Raw genomic sequence first — 20,585 nt, forward strand, 5'->3', positions numbered from 1 at the left:
TACTTTCACTGTTGGAACAAAACCTGTTTTCTACAAAATGATAACTTTACAGAAGATGGAAAAAAGCGTATACGACTAGATTCCTTCCAAATAATTTGGGGCCATTTCTCTTGGTCTAATCACTGTTAAATTTTACCATGGTGCAAGGAGCAGCACGTAATTTCAAATAATATAAATATTTAATCAGACAACACTTCTAGCAAATGCTAAAATTGTTTGCAAAATGCTCAACATCCTTAGTGAAATTTAATGTTTTTCGGAATTTTCTAACTGATAATAACAAAACACACCGTGTACAGAGAGAGAATACTGCAATTTCTCTGGTAATTTTAGTGCCAAATAGCTATATATGTCAAATTTGTCATAAGTTCCTCACATGCCCTATTTTATTTATTTAGTATGCTTAACTCAGTAAATAGAGCCTTTTTTTACAGCTATATAGAGTAACTGTGCATTGAAATGTGCAAAAAAGTGTTCTCTATAAAAAATTAGGTTTTATGTTTATATGGAAAATTAACTAAATATGAATTGCCCTGTGGTGCCCAAATCATTGCATACCACTGTATTCAACACAGTATGTTGTAAACTGTTTAAACAGTGGCGGCTGCTGGTCTTTCAAAGAGGGGAAGCTCATTGTCGGCTTACATCATAAAATTTACACAATGAACAATGGAAATGATCAAGTAATTTCACCAAGCAAATACCAAGAAATGGGTTGCAGTTTGTCTTTCGACTTCACCCGCATTGGGAATGAAGCGCCCAGTGATTAAGTGATGGTGTAGATCTCAAAATATCTGTCAATCAAAATGGGATTCAGCCTTTCAACTGATCCTCCATTCATCTTGCAGAAGCTCTGCGTCCAGACCCGACCACAGCTCCATTCACCCCCAGAGACACTCAGTGTCCAGGGGCGGGACAAAATTATGGCATTTAATGACCAGTGAGTTTCGAACAATGAAAAAAAATAAATGTTCCATGCAGTCCCGTGGAAGTGAATAGATGCTCAGCTTCTACGGGTAAATGCATTGATGCTACGAGAATGTATGTGAAGTTAACAAAATCGAGTCAGTTGATTAGTGATAAGTAGCTGATTCTAAACAAACTTGTCTTTGAGATGATCGTGTTCTAACGCATTTGTAGTCAATAAAACGTTAACACAACTGTACATATCTGACCATTTAATTTTTGACAATTTAGGGGAAGTTGACCTTCCCTTGCAGTCTGCTGCTGTGTTTAAACAAGGTAGTTAAATGTGACTTTAAGAGCTATGATGTGATTGTGTGGATCCTCAAGTGTGTCGTTATGCTGAGTCAAGCCTGACCTGGTCTCTGAGCTGTTTGACAGAGTGCTGAAGGGTTAATATGTGGCCAAGCAGTGGGCTCTGCAGTGCTTCTTTCAATGCACCCAGACGCTCGCTATGACCCCATTCCTCACGCTGCACCAGCTTCGACTGCAACCTTTCCAAGGCCTGGAGAACCTGCTGTCGCTCAGTTGCAGACACTAACCGCACAGAAAAACACAGGTGTCATGATTTTAACACAATATTCATTGTTCAATAAGTAGAATGTTTGAAACTGTGCAAAATGGGACAGTGTAACATATATGTGTCTATTCCCAGTGTCTCTTATGGAAACCATTTATGGAAAAACTTATTTTTGTGTCACTGGAAGTGTACTTACATATTTCACATTTTATAAAACTGAAATGTCTATACAGCATGTGACTCATAGTATACAGTATATTAGTAGTAGTGGTATTACATGATGGTATAATCTGGTATTACATGATGTAACTACACTGCCAACATCAGTCAGCGTCAGACTGATATCAAGGTCCACCTCAATTTCCTCCTTCACACACTGGACCTTGTTTCGAGGCACAATCATAATATGAGTAGTGTGTTAAAGGCTTCTTGAAAACTATCTGAACACATCATTTTTTTGAAGAAAGAATTTAGCTGTAAATTTATATTGATATCTTTTTTAAAACAACTGTTTAACTGAATCAAAACCACACAAATTAATGTACACTGCAATATTGCACTTATGGATATGTATATGATTATTACCCCTCCCCCCAATAAAAGCATTATCAAGACTTGAATAAATATGAAAATATGACAAAATCTCTTTACTACCTGTTGGCACATTTTCATACATTGCTCTTCCCTTGAGAGCTTGATCTAGTGCAATCTGTCAGAATAAACACAGAAAAAAAAATGAGCAATACATATTTAATTCTGTTGTAGATACATGCATTATTTAAATGAACAGTTCTTCCAAAAATATAGCAAGTGTTGTGTTATTTATCATGCTAAATAACTCTTTCAGCTTCATCACTTTCATCCTCCATCATGGTACCCATACTATTATAGCCAACGAGTATCGCAAACAATACTCTGATCAACTAGAACATTAAATCAATCTTCTAAATTCTCTCACATACTATCAGCTCCATTTACTGTATATGCACACTTTGTTGTTCTTCAATTACAGACAGTAGTCTAGCTGTTGCTCTGCAGACTATGTTTGCCCTCTTTCACCCCATTCTTCAGTAGTCAGGACCCCCAGAGGACCATTACAGAGCAGGTATGATTTGGGTGCTAGATCATTCACAGCGCTGCAGTGACACGGACATGGTGGAGGTATGTTAGTGTGTGTTGTACTGGTATGAGTAGCTTAGACACAGCAGTGCTGCTGGGGTTTTTAAACACCTCAGTCTAACTGCTGGATGGAGAATATCCCAACTAAAAATATCCAGCCAAAAGCATCATGTGACCACTGATAAAGTACTATATAATGACAAATGAAATTGTTCAGGAACAGATGGTCTAAAATCTCTGATTTTATATTTACAAGGTGGACCAAGGTAAGTGTGTCTATTAAAGCAGACAATGAACGAACGCAGTTTTTAAAAATTCCAACAGCACTGCTGTGTCTGTGTGTACACCCACCCACACACAATAACACACTACAGAGAATTGTGTGGTCTAAGAATTATTCACCACACAATTAATGCCTGCTCTGTGGGGATCCTGACAATTTAAGAGCAGGGTGAATGTGGGATACAATATATACAAGGCAACATATGGACTCCAGTTTGTAATTGCACAACTATAGAGTGCACCTGTATATTAAAAGGGAACTGATGAAATGGACAATGAAAATTGAAACACGAAGGACATTCAGTGTTACAGCTGATGGGTTTACCCAAGCCAAAGAGATAAATAAATCTATTTATGTACAACTTATATTCAGGGTAACGAATACACATATGATTTGATATGTGATACAGATATACTTTTCAGAAGCAATGTAAGCTGAGCTTTAAAAAATATCTTGTCATGAACCCACCCCAGTGGTTTTTAATGCCTCTCACCTTCAGTATGCATTATCAGAAGTGGCTGTCTATAAACCATAAAATCTCACTTGAAAGACTATTGTGGTACAACTGTAGGACGTGAGTAAGAGTATTTACATATGTCACAATGGTTAGACTGTATTTGGCTGGAGTGTCCCTTAAAGCATATTTGTCTCAATAATATGGGGCTACATAACTGAAACATTTTTAAATTAGCTAGACAATTTAAACCCAAATTTGTGGACTGTCCAATAGGAATGTCTGAGCACTTTGCCTATTGGGCAGGTTTCACGTGGGTTTAAGTTTTGGCTAACTTAAAAATCTGGCAACTGATAACACTGTGAGAGGAAAAAACAGCAACATTAAGGCACATCTTGGTTTTCAACATAGTTTCAAAATGTAATACATTTCCGAAATTAGTCGGAAACAGCGCAGTTTCAAAGAGCTAACGTTAACATATTAGCCACACGAATAAAAAAACAAAAAAAAAACAAATCTAGAAACACACCAAACTACTTACAGAGACGCTGAATATTTAAAAGGTTGAGTTAAATGATTAATATAAGCTGCAGGCTCCAGTGACGGATAGTCTGGGCTTGTTTAAACCGAGATTTTGTTGTTTTCATCAGCTTGAACTTACCTGTCTGACGGAAGAGTGACGAGGTTTCACGCCTCACCTTAAAACAGGAAGCCTGTTAAAGTCACCCCACCGATACTAACCTTAACGTCACTTCAACAACACAACTCTTGTCTACTGAAAACAAACACATACAGACCGAAGAGAACCGTTATTCATACATAAAACCCTCTATTAGTTGTTATTTCCTTTGTGTGATGACCACATATGTACTTTTTCCATAACATTTATCGTTAGTGCACATAACAGGTGCAGGAGTCACGGATGAACTTTGTTTCTTCCATTCCACCTTAAACGCTGCGGCAGATACTTTAGAAATCCAGGACGTAACGTTAACAACTGCAACACTTAAGGTGGAAAGGTAAATTCGAATAAAACACTGAAAAATAAGGAACTAACTGCAGTGCCTCGTTTGTAAAACGGAGACTTGGTTACGTGTGAATTGTAAAATGCTTTTAACCACAGTAACTGACCATTTCGCTCAGTTTGCTATACAACAGCCGAGCAGAAAAGTAAACTAACGATAACTAGCATTGCATGAACACAAACCTGTAGTTCTTTCTCACGTCAAGTCTTTAAACAGGTGTTTGAAACCGTTAGGAGCTGCTAACTCCACTAACGTTAACGTTAGCCTTGCTGGCTTTGGTCAAGTTTGCCTGATAACGTTACAGCAAACCAAGTTCATTAAAAGTTAGATTTAATGCAAAATTCTCTTCGCCTGACAGTATGACTCCGCTTACGTCCCGCTGCGGATAAATCAGATATTCAGAAATACAAAAATACTACAAATTTAGAGGATTAACTTTAAACAAATACATTTTTCTTCGGCGAAAATTTGTCACTTTAAAAAAAATCTCTTCAGGTCACATGACCGTGGCTTCAACATGGCGTCCCTCTGGAGTGTTTTATCCTATATTCGCTCAAAACAACTGGCGATTATTCTTTTTTCGTTCTGCTGGACTCTAATCCACAGCTTCTCGGAAGATGCTGAGAGCTGTGAAAGTCTCCTCCCTGGACAATATCCTTTATTCCTGGTTAGGTTAATGTCTTTTGTTTGGTCTTTGAGTGTCCTATTGCGTTTCTCTCCGGTTTAGCTTAGCTTAGATCAACCAGCGACAGCACATATCCGCCGTTTAAATCCAAATGGCGATGTATAAATGTAACGTTTAGATATGCTGGTAAATTAATATTGGCCCGTTGCGTTCTGGTTAATATTTCTTTCGCCTGCAGATACAAACTAACAGAAGAAAATACAGTAATACAATAAACTATAAATACTGCAGTAGACAAAACACATTACAAATTCAACTGTAATACAGAAAAGTACAATATGAATACAACAGTAATATAGAAAATACTTTATCAAGACCACAGTAATACGGGAAGTACTATATATATATATATATATATATATATATATATACACAGAATGAATACAGGAGAAAACAAATACAGCAGTAATAAAGAAAATAAATACAACAATAAAGAAAATACTGTATAAATATAGACATAGTACGCTACAGATATTGCAGTATTACAGTATATGTACAACAATAATACATAGAATATATTATACAGTGTACATATAAATGCAACAGTACAGTAAATACTTTATGAATACAGCAATAATGCATTGCCTTAAATGCATTACTTCACTCTGTGATAATTAATCCAGTTAACCAAACCCTGTAGAAGTACAAATTGTGAAAAAGTAGATCCAGTAAAAAAATTGATTGTAAATCAAGGATAAATAAACCAGCATGTAACCATAAATCCATTAATATATATATATATATATATATATATATATATATATATATATATATATATATATATATATATTGACTGTGTACCCAAGACAAGAATTGTTTTATCTGTACATTTTGACTAATTTCTTGACTACCTGGTTGTTTTGCACTGCACTGTTAGCTCATAATAATGATAATAATGATAGTAGTAGTAGTAGTAGTATTTCTCCTGTTTTTACATGTGATGTCTTGTTAAATGGTAGTATTGTGATATTTCACTTAAGGTATAGTAATGGGAGGGAGGTATATGCCACGTACAAGGCATAATTGCCTCTGAAGAAAAGATCAAAATGTTTGAAATTTTATTTATAGTCAACATTGAACACTCTTAATGATGTTTAATACATTTCTGTGATTAATTCACTCATTCATTGTTGGAATGCACATTTTTAAATTATCTTCCAAAAAATAAATTCATAAATAATTATACAAATTTTTTATTCAACACTATTCAAACATTTAACCATTGTCTCAGTTTTATAGTACTGTACAAAAGTAATCAAACCATGAATAGGCAGATATGTGCAACATTTAAAATAATAACAACTTGTGTTTCTCCTTGACAATATCCAAGTATCTTTGCAAAAGTCCTAAAATAGACGATGCAACTCAAGAGCCAGAGAACTGCAAGGATCTAGTGGCATGGGGTGAGTGTATAAGGGAACTTTAATGCAAATAGTTATAAAATTAACACTTTTTAACCATTTGGAAAATTCTAAATGTTATTAGAGTAATGTTTTTTTTACATTTTCATTCTTTATTTCAGTGGAATGCCTTCCTGCACCCAATATTAGTTGCTTACTATCAAATGGAACCAAATACAAATTCAGTGGTTATGAGGTTGGGTTTAACAAAAGCATCCCATGCAGAAATGTGTAAGTTCTTCCACTTTGCAGACTTGTATTTTAAACTTAAATAATATGTGTATAAAAATGTATTTTTTGTTTGTCTTATGCAGATAATATGATGTTTTTTGTTCAACTAGGAGTACTTATTCATACAAGGTAGCTGTAGCTTTGTCACTCTTCCTGGGATGGCTTGGTGCAGATCGGTTCTATTTGGGCTATCCAGCTCTAGGTAAGACTTTGGTCTTGACCTTGAGAACCCTGTAGTAACTAGCTACTGATTTATTCAAGGTATGGAATAAATTACAATTGTCTGCTGCTTAACTAGAACTCTGTTGCTATTTTATAGTTCCATTATATTCACAGGCAGTGGAAAGCACAGAAATTAGTATCTCAACATTAAGACTAAAGGCTGATTTATACTTCTGTGTTGAATTGATGCAGAGCCTATGCACAAGCCCTATGCCGCTGTGAGAGCGTTTATACTTTTGTGCTGGTTTCTTCTTCACTCTGCAATTACGCCCCCACAACACTAGCGCTGAATCTCACAAATCTTCTTTTATACTATGTAGTACACAACGTAGTGGTGTAGTAGTCTTACTTTTTAAAATATTTTATAAATCGCACTATTTACGGAGTAGGTCTTTGTTTGGGACAGAGCAAATTTACATACCATCTGATGATGTAACGACAAATGCAAAAGAACAGTATTGGAAAAACCACCAGATATTGTTGGCATTATATCACCAGTTGGTAACTAACCAAAAAGTACAAATAGATTACATTGCTGTTTTTTTGTTTGTTAGCTGGGTAGGTTATAAGAGGTGCCAGGAAAGAAACTAATACACATGCCTACTTTTTGTTTTTTAAAGTGGAGTTCTCAGTCATATGACAATATAACAATATAATAATAATAATAGGTAATATTTTTACCTTAAAAATACACCATCAAAATCATTGTGATGATCCATTGACCTGTAATAGTGAGAATATAGCCTCTGTCATGGATAGTTTGGGGTCAATACTGGAGAAGCTGCACTTTTAGCCCTTTTCCACTAAAATAATTCTGATTCTTGAACCAGTTCCCTTCTTGATTCTTGGAACCTTGGTGCTCTCCAGTGAACCAGACACATTTCCACTTATTTTGAAGGGAACCAAGGATAAGTCATCAATGGGGGCTTGCTGTGAATTAATTCAGCACCAGAGTCATAGATAAATTGATAGACCCAATAAAGAGTAATGTTATCCACTATTTATGGCAGGTTCATGTCATTTACATGTTGTAATTGAGTTTGTGAACAGCGAAGAAAAGTAGCCAATGCACCTCGCTGAACACAGCCCAAGAAAACACAGAAACAGAAAAAATTCCTGTTTAATTTAATTTATTTATTTAACATGTTTTAAATGACACAGCATAGCTATAACACTTTAGTTGAGGCTCTGGGCTCTTTCTGGAGCTTCCTCAGCTCATCATCTTTGATTCCAACTGGGAATTAATCTTTCACACCAATTTAATTTGGTGCAAACTCGCACGACATTTCCAAATTAGGTTTGGGAATGAAAACCGAACCGGTTTCTTGTTGGTGCAAAAGGACTTCTGGAGAAGGTAGGAAACCCACCTTGATTTCAGGACAGAGCTATAAAATGAATTAGACTGTGCAATGGTAGGGGGAGCCTAGGAACTAAAATTCCAAATCTTATTTATTGTTGTTTTTAATGGTTAATGGAAAACTTGATTGTCTCTACTTTCTGCTCAATTTCTGGTGTTAGATTGGTTTGAGATTTCATTCTGATATTTTTATCATTTAGAAATACCATGTCACATACCTTGGTTCCCAAACAGAAAGTTTCATAATCTAGACTTCAACCTGTTCGCTGCTGTGTCCTATTGTAATTGTTAACAAAATGCAGCAGCGAGTGTACACTAATATGCTTGCTTGTTTCTTCTGTTGAGTTTTAACCCAGTAAATAAAGTCAAAGCTGGAGCTGGCATTTACTTTGAGAAAATAACTACTAGCATTCACTCACCTGGAGGGTCTCATTCTGCATGTATAAACTGCAGGGTCAATCAGGATGTAGCATGAGGTGCTCCTGTTCTCCTTCTCTACATGTTTTAAGGGTGTTCTTATCAATTAAGCACCTGCAGAAGTACAAAGGGTCCTGGTGGCTGAAGACTTCCCTTCGTCTTTGGCTTTTTTTTTTTTTTTTTTGGTTAGTGGAGCAGGTGAAAGCCGAGGCCACACAGAGCCAGAGCCATTTTTGCAGGCGTTCTCTCTGAGATCTGCACCTGGTCTGGACTGACCTCCAAGCTACTGTGCCATTCAGCACTAAAGACTCAGCCTGGTGGAGCTGAACAGGCTCTCTGCAGGCTACTCTTTTGATATCAGTGCTGGAATCAACATGCTTAAGCCTTTCAATGACCAATTATCGGTGCTATTACTGACGATTAACAGTAATTATGCTTAAATTACTAGATGGGGGTGGATTAATTAATTGCAATTCTTTCGGTCCCCTGATGGCTTGAACCGACCAATTATTCAGTGTGTATCCAAATGGATGTGTTTGGAAATGGAAAATGTTGACTTTTTTCATTCATAGAAACAAGTTAACACATCATTATTGCAAACAATGACACGTTTTTCCGAACATCATGCCGTTTTGGCTCATGTTCTCGTTTTGAAGACGTTTTGCACACAATGGGCCCGCAGGCCCCAAGCTGTTCAGCCTCTATTATGTCGAGCGGCGGCTTTCATTCCCGCTCCCCTTATTTCACCTGCAAAGGGCTGTATAATTTCTTTGACCTGAAAAACCTGCCGCTGACTGGCTTCAAAGCCTCAGCAGCAGCCTGCCACAATACAAGCAATCAAACAAACCCCCCTCATAGACCAGTATTACCTGTGAGCGCTGTTCTGTATTGCACACACTGGCCCTTCTAATAGTTTACATAGACCTCATATGGCCCCTTAGAGAATAGAGGTATTTGGCAGTGGGTGATGTTGGCAGTTTGCAGTTAAACAGTGCTGCAGTGTGTGTGGAGATAAGTGATAACTGCTGTGTGTCTTTCTAGGACTGCTTAAGTTCTGCACTGTGGGGTTCTGTGGAATCGGAAGCCTAGTGGACTTCATGTTGATATCTATGCAGGTATGTGAGACTGACACAGAACTTTTCAACTTCATTGTTTGTGAAATTGTACCTTATACATACTTAGTACTTAGTCATATAAATATAAAAAAAAAATCTAAATTCATAAATCATTTCCACAGGCATGAACAAATCAATGCTTTCACAAAGCTGTATTTTGGAGGTTTTTCAAAAGCTCCACCCTGGATTTAAAAAAAATATTTTTTCAGATCCGCAGGAAAGAAAAAAACATTATGCACCTTATATGGCTAAAAGTTAGTGGACATCTGGGGATCCTTCAGCATTTGTTATGAAGGTTTTTTAAAGCTATTGGCATGCCCAAATTTGGTCTTTTCTAAATCATTTCCATAAAATTTCCTAACTTTGCTTGTGTGTGTGCACATACTTGAAAAAATAAAAACCACAGGGCACAATTATATTGGATATACATCACTCCATAGAATGCGGGTCCGTCCTTCACAGCCCAATGCTTTTGCTTTAAAGTTGTCTAGTTGATGCCTGGCATGGAGAATGATGACCTCAAGCTCATGTGCAGATGGTCCAGGGCATTGCATTCATTTCATTCTTTATTTTATATGAAAATTTGACACACTGTGTGTGTGCGCATTTGAATGTCTGTGTCCATCATGAATTAACCAAAAAGTAGTTGAATTAATTATAAGGATTGAGTACAAGCCTTATATGTGGACAAGGCCTTATTGTGCATAGTGTGGAAATTAAAGCATGTAGAATAGCTTTGAGTGTACAAATCCAATTTCTGTTCAAGTTTGGACACTTTCTAAATATGCAATAAAAACTAAAGACTGTAATATGTTAAATTGCCTTACCTTTTATTTAACTTAAATGTACAAAGGGAACATTTTCAGTGTTTTCACTGACCAACTTATTTTTTGAACACCATAAACAAGAGAATGTGATGCCTACAACACATTCAGAAAATGTTAGAAAAGAGGCAAAATGAGACTGAAAATGTTATGAGGTGGGGTAATCAAAACTGAGTATAAAAGCAACATCAACTAAAAGCTTAGTCTTTGCAGGCAAGGATGAGTTGTGGGTCACCACATTGTTCCAAACGTAATGAGAGAATTGTCAGTCACTTACAAGATGCATGTTTCTCAGTGCAAGATTGCAAACAAATTCAGGTCTTTCACTTTATACAGTTCATAATATCATGAAAAATTTCCTCAGGCCACTGAAATTGACATAGCAGAACGGCCACTGTTTTGTCTGATCCACTCCACCCAAATCATACCTGCTCTCTGGTGGTCCTGTGGGGCTCCTAACCATTGAGAAGTAAGGTGAAAGGAAGAAAATAAAGTATATAGAGCAGCAAATGGACTATAGTCTGTAATTGTAAAATGTACAAAGTGTTCCTGTATGGTCAGTGGAACTCTGACCAGTGGACATTGAGTATAGAATCTAGGTAATGTTATGGGTGGTGTGTATATATTATATGGGAGTGAAGTGGGAGCGAAAGAACAGCACTAAGGTGCCTTTGAGCAAGGCATTGAACCCACAGCTGCTCCCCGGGTGCCTGGGACTGCTGCCCGCTGCTCTGGGTGCACGGTTCCTAGTGCACAGGAAAGACAGGTGGACTACAGTCTGTTGTAGTAGAACTACAAAGTGCTCCTACAAAGTGGTCAGTGGAGTTGATAAAATGAACAATGAGTGTATATACAAGGTAGGTGTTCTTAATCCAGTGATCGTTCAGCATAGGTACTTACAGGTACATAATACATACAGGACATGTATCACCCTCATGTCCTAGCATGATATAAATTGTGTTTGTATTTGTATTGTGTATCTGTGCTCAGTCATTGGATGGCTCTGGTCCTTTGAAATAGGCTAATGAGTGTGTGGTTTATTTTCACCCCTGTCCTCACTTACTCCTGCAGGTCCACCCTCTGCCCCAATTAAGGGCCCATGAACCTAGCAAGGCCCATTTAATTTGTCATCTCATTCTCTCTAACCTCACCCTATCCGATCTCTTTAGGCTCTCTGTGCCTGAATGAAGCTATACATGGCAGACGCATGTGCTAAATCCCAAACTCACCACCCTTCTGACACATACTCCTGCACATGTGGAGTGAGAACTCTGGGAATACATATTAGCTAGGTGAAATACTAGTTTTCCAGTACTTGTTGTCACTCAGACGGTTAGCGAAAAGGTACACAGGTCAGTGATTTGATTGTCTGATTTGCCTGACCGCCATTGGCTAGTGACAGGGGAATCAATTCTCTTGGAGTATGTAGATGAACTGTAACATATTCTGCATGCAGTGAATCATTAGCACTGAATGTTTTTAGTAGATCTTTTTAAGGATCTTGTCAAATGTAACACCTTAGTCACAGGTTAATTGTGATAAAAGTTTTAACAGCATTATTACACCATATGGGGGGTGGCACGGTGCTTCTACAGGTAGTGTCAATGGCACAATGGTTGAGGTGTCTGTCTGAGTTGTTAGGTGTGTTCTCTTTTTGCCAGCATGGATTTCCTCCGGGTGTTCCGGCTTCCTCGCACAGTCCAAATACACTCTTTTGCAGAAGTGTCCACATGTGTGAGTGAATTTGTGAGTGTGTGTGGTGCACGGTCATGGACTAGCACCTCGTCCAGTGTGTGTTCCTGCTTTGCACACTGTGATTCAGGGTGGGCTCTTCACCTGCCACAACCCTGAACGTGAAAAGTGGTTACAGACAATGAATGAATGAACAACAAAAATGAGACTACTTCACTGATTACTAGATTAGGAACACCTACTTCATAACTACACTCTGTATACTTTCTTATCCCTGAAAAGAAATGTGAACTGGACAATAATTTGCCATTGTACAATATACAAATAAATATATAATCTGCATTTAACCCATCTGTAAGGACACACATACAAGTGCATTAAGTGCACTAACCCACACCAGTTCACAGTAGGAGAGCAGTTGGATGGATTGAGGGAGGGGGGCAGTGCCGTTCCTTCACTTCCATCACCCCCAATTTTCCTGCCAGTTGTGGGAACCTAACCAAAGACATTTCAGTCCTTAGCCCTCTCCTCTAAGCATTAGGCCATGGCTGCCCACAATTTCCCCAGTTCACCCTGCTTTTCATTGGTCAGGACCATCACAGGCCAGTTGATTTGGGTGGTGAATCATTCTCAGAGCTGCAGTGACTTGTGTATGTTGTGGATTAGACACGGCAGTGCTGATGGGAAAGTGCAAATGTTTATAGACCAATGCTTTAATGTGCAGCTGTTGTAGACATTCAATTGTGCCCACAACAGTTCGTTTAAATTTGGATAGTGGTCACCGGAGATCGGAATTGGGGAGCTAGACAGTTGCATTCTGCAGTGTCTCCAAACATTTGACATTGTGGACTAGATCATAGTTTCATGCATAGACAACATAGTAGCAAAAGCTCATAACACTGTGTTCCTCCAGACACAGACTGCTCTCTCTTATTAACTGAATTACACTGTCAACATGGGATCTCCACTGAAAATCCCTCTAGTCTACAGCCAGGATTTTAATCTGTGTCTATTCAAATATTTAAAGTGTATTAATTAGGGGAGTGCCTAGTATCAAAAACGGACAGCCATAGAGTCCATTTGAGACTCAAAATATGCACATTTATCTCATCCTTCTTGCCTTTGCTTTTACTACTGACACCCCAATGCTCTGATACCAGCAGAGGAGTAGAGCAAGCTTTTTTTTTATCTTTTTTTTTTTTTTTAATGGCTCAAGCATTTTGATTAACAGTGGCTCTCTGCACGTTTATTGTTCTCTTAATGTCTTATTGAAGGCCCTGAGAGAGCAATGCTTTTAAGAAGTGTGGCTGGCACGGCGGGCTGCCACACACTTACACTCTCAATTAGCTGTACGCTGTCCGGGCGCTCTGTTTTTAAAGCGTGACACTTTTGATAAAGACTATCGCTTCCCCTGAGAGCCCATTTACGCACACAGGTCTGCCTTGCAGCACCATATTTTACCTCCAAGTACCTCTGCTAAGAGCAGCATCGACCTCTTGAAAGTAATGAATAAACACCTACAACATGCTGTTATTATTTATATTCATTGATTCTGTCTAATGACTCCAGGCAACGTCCAGGGTTTTCCGCCTATAAATGACTATATGTAGCTTTTCGGTTTGCTTTCTGATGGGTCAAGGGGATGTTTGCACATGTGTGTGGCTGTGTTTTTATACATTGTTGTAATTGGGTTGGAAAATCAAATGAAATCAGCACCTCCAGTGTGATAAAAATAAAACTTGAAAAAGCTTGGTTTCTTTTTGATAAAGTTAAACTTAGTAATAGGTTCCTTTGAATTATATGTATTGATACATATTAAACAGTGCTGTCGGTTGATTTACAAAAAATGAACAAACAAATTATACAGTTTTCTGAAATGAATCAGTATCACATTGTCTTTTCCTAAGACTTTAGCTTTTAATAATGCATATTTAGATGTAAATGAATCCATGTAAGTTCAACACAATGGAATTTGTTATACGAGTAGTGAAATCAATATTATCAGTTTAAAAATATAATCATAGCAATGAAGTTTAAATACTATTACTTCTTTTGTGTGTGTGTGTGTGTGCGCGCACAGGGAAAGCTCAGCTAAACTGCCAACAACAAATCACAGACATTGTGAACAAACCTCCCAATCGTATAAATCATCCCATACTTGGACACTAAACAACATATTCCATACTGCAGTGATTCAGAACATGATTTGTTCCACATTTTTGAAATTACACTATTATTAAGACAGATGATTTGTTTAAAACCGACAGACAGTCCAATGCTCTCCCTTAGCCGGAGATATTTTTGTCAGTCTCATAATCTGTCTCAAATCTGCTTAAGTGGGTTTTTAAAAAAGACATTTCTGCATAAGAGCTGTTGATGAATGTGAGGCCTAATTTTGGCATTATACTTATAACTAACTAACTCTGTAAAATACTCTTGGTACATTTTTTATTTAATACCTTAATTTCTTGTATTTTTGTTATAGTATTGTATCTTGACTTGTCTGTTCAGTGTGTTACATGTCATACATGTGTACACTCACCAGTACATTCATATGCATTATTTGGCAACAGAGTGATCCTTATTTTTATTTTTTGGGGAAAAAAAAGAGCTAAATTACTAGATCCCCACACACAGCAGTGATACATGTACCCTTAGGAAATTTGTACCAATCACAATCTCAGGAAAAGAGTCTGCATTAGGAAATGCATAACACAACCTCAAATCATTGCTTTTGGCCTAAAATACATTGTTTTATGTCAAAACCTAGTTATCATGTATTTAGAAATTTTTTTGAGGTATGACAATATATTCATGCCATATCAACCAGTGTGAGATTACCAAATCACGTTAAGAAAATAGGAATAGTACCATAAAGGACATGTTACATATGCGGCATGTATATACGCTCGTGTCCCGATAAGATACAAAAACAAACCTGTGTGTCTGTTATCAAAGTATTCCCATGTACACTACCACGCTAAATGAGCTCAGCAATCCAGCCCTTGCAATCAGGCAGTATCTGAGTGAGGAAATGGCTAGTGTTGATTTCTGGCCAGATGGCTTCTAATCTGGATGTCATAGCGTCTAGAATTTGTGCTGTATGTGTTTGGGCCAGTGTCAGCCATGTGTTCTCATTATTGGCTGTGTACTCAAGCAGAGCAGAGAAGCTGGCACAGGTGTGTGGGGGACATTCTAGCAGGAAACCATTATACTCTCTGTGCACACCAGTCCTACACTGTACAGAGGGCAGCCAGTGTCTCCGATCTTGACATGGCCCAAGACTGGCCACAAGCTCATCTCACTGACCTTGCGTCTGAGAGAGGTTTTACTAAGAGCAGGGTCTACCCCCAAAAAACTTTGCACAGTCTCTACACAGTTTAACACACAACTTCTGAAGCTGGAGTGTACACTATGGTCCAAAAGTTTCAACAATGTAAAACCTGTTGTGAGAGCAAATAAATACATGAAAAGACAAAGCCCAGAATCAAATGAAATGAAATCAAATTTATTTTTATAGCACTTTTTACAACTGATGTTGTCACAAAGCAGCTTCACAGTAAAGACAAAGCTTCAACATGAAATGTAAAAATGTAAAGAATGTAAAAATCCCCCAGGTGAGCAAGCCGGGGGCAATAGTGGCAAGGAAAAATTCCCTCAGAATTGAGGAAGAAAATTTTTAAAAAGAAATTTCTGCTTAAAAGCTATTGATGAATGTGAGGACTAATCTTGGCAGTATATTCATAACTTAATTATACTCTTTCTCAATAGTATGAAATAAATTCATACTGATTATTATATTTATTTTTACAAATACGGGGGCAGCTCATAAGTGGTTTTGGGACTTGAAGGTTGCTGGTTCGATTCTCAGGATGGGCAAGAAAATTGGGGGTCAGTGAGTGTGAAGGAACAGCACTGTCCTCCTCCCTCAAGCCACAGCTGAGCTGCCCTTGAGCCTAACTCCAGGAGCTGCATACTGCTCTGGGTGTGCATTAACTGCCCCTAATGCACTTGTGTGTGTGTGTGTGGGTTCACTGTTCAAGACAAATGATTGCACATTTATTTATTTATTTATTGTTTGTTACACATACTGCACTTCATGAGGTCCAGTTAAATATGACTACATATGTCCTCTTTCTAATCAGTTTTGTGGAAGTATTGGCTACATCCCCAGTGTACTCAGAAAATTGGCTTGTGATGTAATTAATTGTTTCACTGCCAGCCTCAAGTTTTAAGGAAATATGGATTTTACATGATTTCATAATAAAGGGAGCTCTGATTAAATACATTTTAATAATATTTATTCAGAATGTCTCACCTGAACAAATCTGGGGAGAGACCACTTTTTTATTTTTACTAAAAAAAATTAGTTCTTTTAAAATAGTTGGAATCTAAGAATAACTTTTGTAAAGAATATTGATTTAAATAATAGGATTTAGTTTCTCTCTGTCTGGGAGTTTAAATGCCTGTGTGTTTGTCCTCTGTAGATCGTAGGTCCGTCTGATGGGTCAGATTACATCGTGGACTACTACGGTCCCAGGCTCATGCGGCTCTCCATAACAAATGAAACCTACAGACGAACACAGATCACTCTGTGAGGAGGTGAGGAGCCTTTACAGCTTTGAAACAATTACCCACTATTTGTACAGAGCTTAGGTGATAAAATCTATTACATGGAACAGAGTCACTGAGACACACACTCCAAGCCTTATGGGAAAGCGTTGGACTTCTTAACACAGCAGCCGAAAAATAAGGAAGCAGATTGTGGTGTGTTGTGGGTTATTTTTCTCCTCTTTTGTTTGTTGTGGGAGGGGACTTTTTGGATTGGTCATTTTGTCCTTTCGAAAATAATTTTAGAAATAATTAATTATACATTAAAAAGCTATTTTTGTGCCAGAGCTTCCATCATATCACTGTTGAATAAGAACAACGGACAGCATAGAAAAATTGTTGACAGGAATAACAGTGGTATTGGCAAATTACTGTAAAATTAAGTTTATTTAACAGCCAATTAAATGGAAATAAATTTAACAAACAATGCATTTAGACTCACTAGTCTAAATGTCTGTCTTCAGCAAATTTATTTAAATGACTATTAATTTTTCTATGGTGCTGTATCTTAATATTAAATATGAGGAGGTAAAAAAATCCTAAACTTGTAAATATTATGTAAATGTAACACTGTATATTATGTACAAGTACACTTTCATTTTACAGTGTAGGAAACTACTACACGTTGGTAATTTCCTTACTGAAACACACCAAATGTATCCATATTCCAATTGGGGAAAAAAGGGAAAAAAGTTATACACCTCCTTAATTTTACCGAGGCCAATTCCCACCTGACCTTTAATAAAGTCTAAGACCTTTGTCCAAGACCTTTGTAAAGATCGTAAAAATAGACAGCTCAACACACTTGGAGGAGAACACTAACTGACAATTTGGTTACATCAGAGTCATAGGGAGGGGGAGGGCCATCCTTTTGAGATGGAACAATTTTCCAAGTTTTGGAATATATATATATATATATATATATATATATATATATATATATATATATATATTCTTTTTCTGTTCAAACTTGTGGCATGAAGATTAAAAGTTCTGTAGATCAGCTTATGAAAATACGAACACCACCTGGGGTACAATGGCAAACTATTGGAGCAAGGACACCTTCAGCTGTTTTGCTGCTGAATGTTCCTGCAATCCCATCACTCTCCGGACCCCTGAAGTAGTGCCCCACTCGTGGGATAGGGTTTTTAAATATCAGGCTTAAAGCAAAGTTTAAGGACATTGCCACAAGGCCATGACATCGCACTTATTAAAGCTGTCTCCGGAGCTACATCTGTCGTTCCTGCTCTGTGCCCCTTATTGCACCCTTCGAACATAGTCTCATCTATAGCTACAAAAATAGCAGTCTCATTTCAGACCTGCTACTAGTCTTTCTCTTCCCATCTGTTCTGTAATTGCTGGTTAGCGTTAGTTACGTCATTACTAATAACAGTAACACATGTGGAATGCTCACACGTGGAAGCAGTTAAGAGTTCAAATGTGTTAATATGCAAGGAGGAGCTGCGGTTTTCATCCCTCAACTCCCCATTCTGGATCTCTCTCCCTTCCTCTCTATCTCCTTGTGTTTTTCTTTGTCTGTGTTTGTCCCACATTCTCTTTTTCTCTGTATCTCTCACTCACTCCTCTTTTGTGACTAAATCGTTCTATTTGTGTCCTTCTGTAAACATTTTTTTAAACATCCCCTTCCCTTGATTCATTTCTAACTGGAAAATGCACTGATCAACTATAACATTATGATCACCTTCTTGTTTCTACACACACAATCCCTACTATCAGCTCCACTGACCAGACAGGAGCACTTTGTAGTGCTATAAGTACTGACTGTAGTCCACCTCTTGCTCTGCAAACTAAAAACAAGCCCCAACAGAGCTGATATGATTTGTGCTGTGGATCATTCTCAGTGCTGCAGTGACACTGACGTGGTGGTGGTATGTCAGTGTGTGCTGCTTGAGTTTTTGTTGCTTCGTTAGTTCATCTTATAGGTGTAAAGTCAGAGATGGTAGCTCGTTGATGTTGCTGCACAGTTTGTGTTGGTCATACTTTAGTCCTTCATCAGTGGACACAGAATGCCATTGGCTGGATATGTTTGCTTGGTGGACTATTCTCAGTCCAGCAGTGACACTGAAGAGTTAAAACTCGAGCAGCACTGCTGTGTCTGATCCAATTCTATCAGTGCAACACACACTAACACAACACCACCCCATCAGTGTCACTGCAGCACTGATCCTGCTCTTTGTAGGTCCTGTGGGGTTCTAACAACTGAAGAACAGAGAATGAACCATGCGACTAGAAACCAAGAGGTGGTCATCATGTTATGGCCGATCGATTGTATATAAGAAGTCTGACTTTGAATTACAATTCATGATAACATAATATCAACAAATAATTTGGCATCTTATTTATATGAAGCACAAAACAGTGTTTTGTTGAAACAGAGCCAAATGGATGACGCCACTGCTCAGGCAGGGTTTCGAGTCCGCACCCGGCCAGGACCACCACTGCTGTACCAAATAAATGTGCAGATATTAAAACCTTTTTGTCCCCCTCCATGTATAATAATTTCATGTATTCTTGCTGTTTTTAGTCATTTATTTTTCAAACATAAATTTTGGATTATAAAGCTGTAGGGTGGTTTTAGCCGGAGCTGAAATGAGGATGTTACAGCACTGGAGTGTGGTGTGAAGACTGGCAGGGAACACTGCCTGGACCACTGAGAACAAAGAGTTCCTGAACATACATGAACTCCTTTTGGACTCACAAATGTTTCAGATTTCAAATTTAATTTCAGTCTTTTCTGGACATGTGTGACTCTTACAACCTTATGGGAGGGGAAAAAAGGCATTTATCATCTCAGTGTGTATTATTCAGCACTTGCTTCCAAACATAACTAACTCATCTATTTCTCTGCCTTGAGGTGGAATGAGGACAGAGGACAGAGAAGCTGACATCCAGGATTCTGTCAGTTAAAGAATACATCTGATATGTTCCTCTTTCTGAGCAGGAACACAAAAGATCCTTCCAGACATCAAGCTGTTTATGTGTATGTTTGAGTGTTTGAGATGGTAGTACGCATTTGGGACTGTAAATATGGACTGCAGTCTGTTGAACTGGTATCAGCCTCAGTGCAAAGATTTCCACAGAATCTCGTCAAGAGTATAAGAGTCTGCCTCACCATTGTGCTGCATTTGTTTGGACATTTTGTATTATTATGTATGTGATGTAAATACAGTTTTACTGTAATGGACAATGCTCTTTGGGTTTCTGTTTTAAATTTCTGCATCACTGGTTTAGTACACAGCTAAGATATCACAGCAATGTTCTTAACTAAATTGTACCAGAGTAAAACCTGGCTAAAATCCTTTCTGTCTACTCTGTCTTTATCGTTATTTTTTTTTCTTTGTTATTTAAGTTGTGTTGTTGTTAAGTTGTGAAATGTAAATAAAGTTTTAGTCTTACCCTTTGAGTCTAATTGCGTCTCAGTACTACTGGTTAAATATAGAGGATAAGATTGTGTCGATCATTTTATTAATTATTTCAGTATATAAACTGCAATGTGACATGCAGCCAGAATTGAATAGGTCGATTTTATACTATATATGTTATATAATTTAAAAAATATGAACTAATAAAGTGTTTTTGTGTGTGAGTGTTTGAGGGTGACCAATATTGTTGGACCATATTATAGGTATAAAGCCAAAACAGTAAC

General features: G+C 37.7%; 2 protein-coding genes across 9 annotated transcripts in view; one reads left to right on the forward strand and one right to left on the reverse strand.

Moving 5' to 3' along the window:
* Nucleotides 1–4,992, reverse strand: part of patj (PATJ crumbs cell polarity complex component) — a 177,515-nt gene extending 172,523 nt beyond the window's left edge. For 3 of the 8 annotated variants that reach the window (XM_066647665.1, XM_066647664.1, XM_066647662.1), the window contains exons 1-4: nucleotides 4,547–4,991; nucleotides 4,001–4,114; nucleotides 2,138–2,192; nucleotides 1,322–1,500 (exon numbers count right to left, since the gene is read on the reverse strand). In XM_066647665.1, the coding sequence (XP_066503762.1) occupies nucleotides 1,322–1,500; nucleotides 2,138–2,159 (201 nt within the window). In that variant the 5' untranslated portion in view covers nucleotides 2,160–2,192; nucleotides 4,001–4,114; nucleotides 4,547–4,991. Of the gene's footprint in view, nucleotides 1–1,321; nucleotides 1,501–2,137; nucleotides 2,193–4,000; nucleotides 4,115–4,546 lie in introns of all 8 variants that reach the window. The other 5 variants (XM_066647663.1, XM_066647658.1, XM_066647660.1 and 2 more) reach the window with 4 other exon arrangements.
* tm2d1 (TM2 domain containing 1) lies at nucleotides 4,859–20,334 on the forward strand. Its single transcript, XM_066647667.1, has 7 exons — nucleotides 4,859–5,014; nucleotides 6,378–6,452; nucleotides 6,572–6,680; nucleotides 6,791–6,882; nucleotides 9,718–9,791; nucleotides 16,795–16,909; nucleotides 19,794–20,334. The coding sequence occupies exons 1-6, from the start codon at nucleotides 4,882–4,884 to the stop codon at nucleotides 16,903–16,905; spliced, it is 594 nt and encodes a 197-aa protein (XP_066503764.1). The 5' UTR covers nucleotides 4,859–4,881; the 3' UTR covers nucleotides 16,906–16,909; nucleotides 19,794–20,334.
* Nucleotides 20,335–20,585: the final 251 nt, after the last annotated feature.

Source organism: Hoplias malabaricus, chromosome 16, assembly GCF_029633855.1.
Source record: "Hoplias malabaricus isolate fHopMal1 chromosome 16, fHopMal1.hap1, whole genome shotgun sequence".
Lineage (NCBI taxonomy): Eukaryota > Metazoa > Chordata > Actinopteri > Characiformes > Erythrinidae > Hoplias > Hoplias malabaricus.

Excerpts from the sequence above, each read along its gene's own strand:
- tm2d1 (XM_066647667.1), top strand. The coding sequence starts at position 4,882 with ATGGCGTCCCTCTGGAGTGTTTTATCCTATATTCGCTCAAAACAACTG. Across the intron at positions 6,883-9,717 it reads TTTGGGCTATCCAGCTCTAG|GACTGCTTAAGTTCTGCACT; the intron begins GTAAGACTTTGG and ends GTGTCTTTCTAG. Across the intron at positions 9,792-16,794 it reads TCATGTTGATATCTATGCAG|ATCGTAGGTCCGTCTGATGG; the intron begins GTATGTGAGACT and ends TGTCCTCTGTAG.